Raw genomic sequence first — 8613 nt, 5'->3', positions numbered from 1 at the left:
ACCCAGCGACGGGTCATCCGAAACCCCACTAGTGATTAGATGATCTAGCTAGCCGATTTCATCAAAAACGAGCAGAATTTCATTTTCCAGAGCTACACACGTGTCACGCGTGACAGCGTTTGTTAAGATAGTATCATTCGTGCTCTGCATCGACACGATAGAGCACCGCGCCTGACTAGTTGTTATTAGATGCACGATGTTCACGCTATATATATATATATATATAAATGATTATTATTTCAGGATGATTTGTAATTACGTGAGTCTACTATACAAAAACGACCAGAGTAATGGCCAGAGAGTAACAATAAATATTGTTTAATAACATAAGAGTTTGATTCACTTTTAGTTTGCATTGATATCGGTTACCTGAGAAACGATGTCAAATGAAACACTGATGATAATCATTTTATTATTATAAATGGCCCTATGATATAGGTGCCCCCACTTGTTTCTTACATTCGAGATCTTTCTAACAATATGCGTTCGAAATTCTCCTTCGGTAAAAAGAAGTGAGAAGTTACATGTCGAAGCATTAAAAACAGGAACTGAAATAGCGTACGAGTTTGCCAACGACTGCGTTAATCCTGTCGGAAATTTCTGTGTCCGCTGTTCTTAGCTGAAGCAAACGGTTTTCGTGATCGACCAGAGAGAACCGATTTTATAAACACTCTACTTATCAATGCGATCATCGTTGGCGTCCGTTCAAAGCAGTCCGTCTTCGAGACGGCTGATATGATTCACGCACAGAAAACGCAATACGACCCATCCGTACCGAATCGTGCTGCCCGGATTCTCCTTTCCCCAAACTTCGGTTTTGAACTTTGTCAATCTTAGACTCAGCGTAGCAAGACTTATGCTTTACAGGGCCAAATACGTGTTGATTTCCCCGTGCGGTACTCGATTGCCTTTTGAAAATTATTCGTCGAACTGCTTCTAGGCGCTACATCCGATGACTGCCCTATTCTCTCTCTGTCTCTTCAAGCATAAACGTTGTCTCCAACCCTTTCTATTCTGCATATATATATACCTTACATGTCCCTCTAACCTTTTTAAGCAGCCACGTTACCATTGAGCTGCGACAAAAACTTTCCTTCTCCAAAGAAGATCGGCGCCGAGTTCATTAGTACCAATTTTTTAATATTTCTGGTTAAAAATAGAAACAGAGTAAGATTCTTATGCTTTACGTGACATGACCGTACGTACACAACCGCACACCTGGAATATCAAGACAACAACGATACCGTTAAGTTATTGCACGATATTTGTAATACCACTGCTAACTTGCAGGATCTACAACAGAATAAATAGGGAACTGGTAGTAAGGTCTGCGTTCGCAATCAAGAACGAATCCAGGAACGAATGTGATGGTTTTTTCTTTTTAAATGAATTTTAATAGCAAACGCCAGCACAACATTGGTCGGAAGCGCTGCGGGAATCGTCGCTGAAACTAAAATGTGGAAAAGTTAGGTTGTCACTAGGAAACTGACTCAGTAACCGGCCCACCAGAAGACTTTCTAGGATGGTACTTGACAATCCTATTCTTACATTACTATTTATATTACTGCAGTACCTTACATGACTTACGAAACTTGCTACGTTACGTGACATTACTATGCAATTTTCTTTTTTTTCATTTATTTTCTTTGAGTTCCACAGGTAGCTTCATGGAAACCCATTTAGCCGACATTAGTCTCGAGGTCATGCGTGTTTAACGGAACCTTGTTTCTGTACGACGGAGAATCCCCCCTCCCCTATAGACATTTGACTGGCAAATTAGGCAAGTTACCGATTAAAATCTAAAATGAATATGATTAGAGCGGAATTCACCATAGATCGTTAATGACAAGCTTTTGGCGACAACTTATAGGGGTCTATTTTAATGAAAATGTAAACTAATTAGGACGTACACGCTTAGGTAACAAATCTCCTTGGATCTTCAGTGGATTACAATCATCATACAGACCGTAATCTTTAGTTTTCACGTGGAATATATTGCATAAAATGCACACCGTAGTTTCCGAGCTTTGCGGCACTCCATTACCAAGAGACACTTTTGGTAGATCGATACAACCATCAGTGAAACTGTGGACGAATTTCAACGTAATTTAGTGATTCGTTTACAGAGTTCTCGACTTCTCTAATCGACCATACATCTCTCTACGTATCCCTTAAAATTATATATATATATATATATATAAATTCCACTCCTTTTTCCAATCTAGATGGGTATTTGTCAGATTTGAGTAGCCTTTATCTAAGAAAAAAACAGATTGATATTTAAAATATCTATTTTCTAAGTTAAACTTTAAAAATGTGAAAACAGGGCGTTGAAAGCCCATAGTGTTTACTTACTGATGCAGAAAAGCATCTCAGTTATTACACCGCTGAACATTTATTATTTTGATAAACATGAATAATCAACATTTGCAATACTCTGCGACATATTTTCTGTGTTTATTTCCAGTTTATAATCAGACTCGGAAGGTTCGTTCAGAAGTTCGGAAGCAGAGTGTGAGAACAGAGTTTCGACACGCTATTCAATCAGCTGAGTTTTCAGCTGTCACATGACATAATGACTGCCACGGCCGATACCAGTGGCGAGATGTCAGTGCAGTATTCCGTTGATTGTAAGCGTTAAAGGAAGACGTTTGCGGATTATTCGAGGCCAATCGAGTGGCTAAGGTTGATTTACAAGTACCTATTTTCAGGAACCACTCGAAAATGTCAAAAATGGAAAAATCGAGTTCGTTCAAACGAAACACATTGACGAGTTTGTCGTTGGTGTTTCGAAAGTAGAAAAGGACTTGGAGCCAATATATTCCATGGGTCGTAGCTAAACGACGACCGTAAGCCGACTTCACTTACATTTATCTAAATGTTTCTCTGTGGAACATTCAAGACGATCAACAGTTGCAACATTTTTTTTATTTAGCGCCAACCACATAAGAGTTGTCTAAGACCGTCAATCATAGATACTTGAGTTGTCTAAGACCGTCAATCATAGATACTGGAGTTGTCTAAGACCGTCAATGAGAGGTCTATGAGTTGTCTAAGACCGTCAATCATAGATACTTGAGTTGTCTAAGACCGTCAATCATAGATACTTGAGTTGTCTAAGACCGTCAATCATAGATACTTGAGTTGTCTAAGACCGTCAATCATAGATACTTGAGTTGTCTAAGACCGTCAATCATAGATACTTGAGTTGTCTAAGACCGTCAATCATAGATACTTGAGTTGTCTAAGACCGTCAATCATAGATACTTAAGACCGTCAATCATAGATACTTGAGTTGTCTAAGACCGTCAATCATAGATACTTGAGTTGTCTAAGACCGTCAATCATAGATACTTGAGTTGTCTAAGTTATTGGCCAGAGAAGTCTATGCACATGGAATACGACCGCCGTATGTGAATCGGGGAGCTAATTACTAATCAGCGACGGTACCGACCACTAATATTGTATTTATATAGATTGTCCAGTCGTTTTCCGATAGCAACGACAACTAACTTACGTAACGTAAGTTAGTATCTAATTAGCACAAACTTCGCTAATATCATAGCCATGTACGGTCATCATGTGAAGAAAAAATTTCCAAACTTCTATGACCAGTTCCGATTTTTCGGAATCTGAGGAAATCGACACTTCACGTCCATATATTTGTAAAATCAAATAACTAATAATAAGTTTATTGGGTAGCTTGATTGATAGCTCGGGTCAATTAATTTTGTCTTTCATCAGTAGTTTCTTCAAAATCACTTGGGTCCACCAGTAACGATAGTGGAGGTGGCTGCGAATCCGCGAAGTTAACGAACTGCCGACAAAAAGGAGCATGTTATTTGTATGTTTTACTTAACCATTATAATTATTAGATTCCTAATAATTATACCTAATGGCCTAATGATATAAAAAATGCCAGCCAGTGGGATACTTGTTATTGATCGAATTCCTTGCCATTGACGCTCTAGACTATTAGTAGAAATCCGGCCACACGAGACCTTTTATAAAGTCTCGTACTATTTATATAATACTGAAAACGACACAGTGACCGCTCGAGACTAATTCGACGGACGGTGTTCCCTACTATATCGTTTCGTCGAGACCTGATCATCATGCTGCTAGCTGTGAATGTCCCACAGTTTCCTTCTTCCGTAAAAAAGCATGTCTGACAATAAGCTCGCCTCTTCCCTATGCTAAGCGGCCTTAGGACCCGTTGAGGGAAAGATACCCATCTGTTAACCTTCTTATTATTCTACGCTCTTCCTACACGTCCTTCCTTGCTTGCTTATCCTTTCTTTCCTACACCCGAAACGAAGGAGGACCCTACAAAAGCAAAGGGTCTGTGCACATACCCCCTATCCCTTGTCATGCTCTAGCCTTGTAGACTGACGCTGGAAAGACCTGTGTCAGACCACGTTCGAAGCTTCTCTAATTACTTTGCATGCACTGGCCAATTTGCTACGACTTCTATCCCTGGATTCATTTGAGTCACACAAGCGGTGGTGTTGATAGATAAATTCACACTCTTACATACGGCAATCCGCGCGGCCAGTTGTAATTCATTCAAATCATGGAGAAGTGAGTCTGGGAAACAAAGCTAACGGAGCTCACAAAAAGGTCATGTGCATTGACGTAAACAACGGAACTATACTTCATCGTACTTTCATCTGCAAAACAAAACGCAGGAAAAGGGGGCCTATTTTTAAGCGCTGACAGGATCAAACGACGGACTGTGGCAAAGCCCGAACCGACGGCAAAGAAAGTATTTCTAACTTATCAGTCGCGCGCATAGCCCCGATCATGCATTATGGGCTTATCTTCTGTTTCGATATTTGCATAAATCCCTTGACAATGTGACATTAAGAGGACGCAGAAACCACTCGACTAGCGAGGACTGTGTTTACTGAAACATGGTGTTGACGTTAACAACAAGTTATTTAACAACGCTTTCTCGATTACCCGATAGGGTTTTGATTTTCTGTTCTCATTTGTAATCAAAAAAATTACAACAAAGCAGAAACTACGCGATGAGTGATAGTAAATGATGGCCACGTACCATTAGTGTTGACACTCCGTTCCTAAGTCCTCCCACCAGCAGTCGTTTGTTGTCGATCCGAATCTTGTACACGCACTCTGGCTCGGGTGGAGAGCATAGGTTGCAGAGGAAGGCTCCAGTGTCACGATTGTATAATCTTACGTAACCCATTTTGTCCCCAACAACGAGAAACAAGTCGCCAACTCTAGCGGACTGCACGGTGCTGGCACCGCGTGCTACTCTGAGGACAAGCCTGTCGTTGCCGAGGTCGAACAGCCAAAGCATGTCCGAGTTGCTAACCGCGACCCAACCTTTGTACATGTGGTGGAGGAACGTTTGGTGTCCTCCGCGATCGGTGATAAATGGAAACTGGAAGAGTACATATACGCGAATAATTGCGCCGGTTTGCGCGTTCCACACTCGCATTTGATTTTGATCGGCTAAGACTAAATAAATGTCGTCCAAGAGGACCTCCAATGGCCTCGTTTGATAGGCACCAACAAATTGTGTTATCGCGTAGTCTTGCAAGGATACGCCTAGAACCCAACCGTTTGCCCTGTGAACTACAACGCTTCTAGAGTTGAGAAGAACGTTCACGGCATCGAGGCCTACCCATAGCCTTTGCCCTCGTCCTTCGTCTGTCAGGTCACATAAATGAAGATCGCCAACTTCATCCAAGTAGGCGGCCCTGCATAATATTTAAGGGATCGTACGCATGCTGTTATTTTATACGTTGTACCAGGCCGACCGGCGAGCACCGAAAATGTAATTAGTTCGGGGAGAGGTAAGACCGCTCGCTAAGTTCGGAGAAAACATATCAACTCTCGTAATAGGTAACAGTTTACTCGCTAGCTTCAATAAATCAAGCACTTCATTAGCAACCAGATTATTATTATTCGAGATAGTAAGGACTCTTACTATACCACACTACAATGAAATGGTTATTCGTGAGTAACGAGTCCTCTGCAATCCAGATCTCACTATATAGATCATAGCCTATCAGTTCCGTTGATATTTCCGTCCGCTATGACAACCCCGCTACCGTCATTACTTTTTTTTTTACCTGAAGCAACATAATTGAATCGATTGCATCAGCCCCGTACAAGTGATAGGAGGGCAAAAAATTCTAGTGCGAAGGTCGTGCGTGTCTCCTATGCCTAAGCTTGGTTCACTAGATTCATGCTTTTTACGTTTGATTTTTGCGGCGTCATCTACACTAATGGACTTACGGACACGTCCGTAACTCGTCGGATTGGTGCCGCTGAATTCATTCTAACTTGTCTAGGCGCTATTTGTTTTTAGTCTTTATTGCCTTTGGTGGAAATTAGTAAAGATCATTCGTTACATTCAAAAGTACTTCACTATGGAGATTGTTATAAAATCTAACGATAAATTATTAAGATTCTTCACCAATTTTTATAGATGGCAAAACTGCGAATGTTTCCAGCAACGGGGCTCGGGATCCTATTGACAGGCATCCCTGTATTCAGGTCCCATTCCATTATTTCCCCGGAACGACTGCCTGTGAGAACTCGACGTCCGAAAACATGTATGAGTTGACAGTAGTTGCCGTCATCGTTGACGTCCATATCAAAGTGACTAATAGATTCGCCTATGAAAATCGAAAATGAAAGCATATTTGATGAACGTTTACACTGTTTTATCACCTGAGTGCAGGTCTATGGAAACCTAACGTATATACAACAGCTAAAAGCAATTTCAATAATGCTATACATCGTGACATCCCTCGGATACCAAGTGTACACTTCCCTTTTACCTTACCTATATACAATACGAAGTCGGGTGTGAAAATGTAAAGACTAAATGAATAGTGACGATCTAGCATTTGTATTTTCGCGCCTTTAGCGTTTAAATTTCTCGCCATATTCGATTTTCTAGAATGTTTTTTTTTCATCGCATTGCTAACGAATTTAAATGCTTTCACCCGATTATGAAAAATTGTTGAAAACGTACCGGTGTCACTATCCCAAAAAGTTATCGAACCGTCGTCACCAGTGGAAATCGCTCTGTTACCAGCTAAGGTTAGCGTTTCCAAGAAGGCGTACGGATGAGCTTCGATAACCTTGCGTGAAGAAGCCCTGTTACGTACCCAGTTTTGAGCTGGCCTAAGAATTTCGTATTCGAACGCTTGTCGCCACGCGTCCCGTCGGTTCGGCTGCTCACAATCATTGGCACGTTTTGTGATAGAATGTATCAGCATTAAAAAGTTAACTATACAAACGCTCGTAACCGTACTGCTAATAAGAGTTCGGACATACACTTAACGAAAGTGGCATAGATCAGCAGCGTTTATTATTATTACGAAAATGGCAGTTTTCATTCAGTTCTGTCAGCAGGGTACTCAAACGCTTTTAACAAAAACCTAGATCAAATTTTAAGCCCTTACAGAGGACAATCTCATGCCTTACATGTGCACATACAGGAAAACACGTTAATCTATGTTGGGTAAGCAACATTAAAAATTGGGCAACAGACGATGAGAAATAGAGGATCTACAGCAGTGAACGACAAATCTGCCCACTATGCTTACCGAAATATAATGCGGCAGAGTAGTTACGTTAAAATCAATACAGTGTGGACGCCATGCCCAGTTGGAACGTGCCTCAGATTGAATGGCGCTATGAACTTGTTCAAGATTCAGCAAGTCCTGGTATGTCAGATATTGTAGAATTTGCTCTACTACAGGATCCGGGATGACTAACGGCGGACGACGATGTGGAATAAAAAGACCAGGATCTGGTAAATATTCAATGAGCAGCCTTTCAGGTGAAGGTCGAAAAGTTGGGAGGATAGATCTTGTCCTGCCAAAATCAGGTGAAAAAACGCCAAAGATCTTGACACTTGAATAGAAAAAGTGTGAACACGCGGAACAAGACCCATCCCACTTAATAGATCTTTTTGGGTAAAGAATGCCCACTTTTTTCAATTAGGCTGTTTTCGATACCTTACTGACGCTACTCATGTATGTGCACGCGTGCGCGTGCGCGTGTGAGTGTGTGAGCATGTGTGCATGAGCATGTGTGCGTGAGCATGTGTGCGTGCGCGTGCGCGTGTGAGTGTGTGAGCATGTGTGCGTGAGCATGTGTGCGTGAGCATGTGTGCGCTGAGCATGTGTGCGTGAGCATGTGTGCGTGAGCATGTGTGCGCGAGCATGTGTGCGTGAGCATGTGTGCGTGAGCATGTGTGCGTGAGCATGTGTGCGTGAGCATGTGTGCGTGAGCATGTGTGCGTGAGCATGTGTGCGTGAGCATGTGTGCGTGAGCATGTGTGCGTGAGCATGTGTGCGTGAGCATGTGTGCGTGAGCATGTGTGCGTGAGCATGTGTGCGTGAGCATGTGTGCGTGAGCATGTGTGCGTGAGCATGTGTGCGTGAGCATGTGTGCGTGAGCATGTGTGCGTGAGCATGTGTGCGTGAGCATGTGTGCGTGAGCATGTGTGCGTGAGCATGTGTGCGTGAGCATGTGTGCGTGAGCATGTGTGTGTGCGCGTGTACACGTGCGTGTGTGTGCGCGTGTACACGTGCGTGTGTGTGCGCGTGTACACGTGTGTGTGTG

At 42.3% G+C, this 8613-nt stretch overlaps 1 protein-coding gene and 1 long non-coding RNA gene across 2 annotated transcripts; one reads left to right on the top strand and one right to left on the bottom strand.

The window, feature by feature from the left end:
• Positions 1 to 281: 281 nt before the first annotated feature.
• On the top strand, positions 282 to 2630 carry LOC147757857 (uncharacterized). The gene is made up of 3 exons (XR_015321303.1): positions 282 to 1525; positions 1660 to 1780; positions 2468 to 2630. It is a non-coding gene; the product is annotated as an uncharacterized LOC147757857 (long non-coding RNA).
• A 1030-nt stretch (positions 2631 to 3660) lies between these two features.
• LOC111244641 (uncharacterized) lies at positions 3661 to 7854 on the bottom strand. The gene is made up of 5 exons (XM_022791941.2): positions 7590 to 7854; positions 7013 to 7214; positions 6449 to 6650; positions 5060 to 5726; positions 3661 to 3817 (listed from the first exon to the last, which is right to left on the bottom strand). The coding sequence occupies exons 3-5, from the start codon at positions 6625 to 6627 to the stop codon at positions 3725 to 3727; spliced, it is 939 nt and encodes a 312-aa protein (XP_022647676.1). The 5' UTR covers positions 6628 to 6650; positions 7013 to 7214; positions 7590 to 7854; the 3' UTR covers positions 3661 to 3724.
• Between the last annotated feature and the right edge of the window lie 759 nt (positions 7855 to 8613).

This window comes from Varroa destructor, unplaced genomic scaffold (genome assembly GCF_002443255.2).
Source record: "Varroa destructor unplaced genomic scaffold, Vdes_3.0 BEIS01000002.1, whole genome shotgun sequence".
NCBI classification, from domain to species: domain Eukaryota; kingdom Metazoa; phylum Arthropoda; class Arachnida; order Mesostigmata; family Varroidae; genus Varroa; species Varroa destructor.
This window is presented reverse-complemented; position numbering and strand designations above follow the sequence as displayed.

Excerpts from the sequence above, each read along its gene's own strand:
- LOC111244641 (XM_022791941.2), bottom strand. The coding sequence starts at position 6,627 with ATGGACGTCAACGATGACGGCAACTACTGTCAACTCATACATGTTTTC. Across the intron at positions 5,727-6,448 it reads TTTGCCATCTATAAAAATTG|GGCCGCCTACTTGGATGAAG; the intron begins GTGAAGAATCTT and ends AATATTATGCAG. Across the intron at positions 3,818-5,059 it reads ACGGAGTGTCAACACTAATG|TTCGTTAACTTCGCGGATTC; the intron begins GTACGTGGCCAT and ends TTTTGTCGGCAG.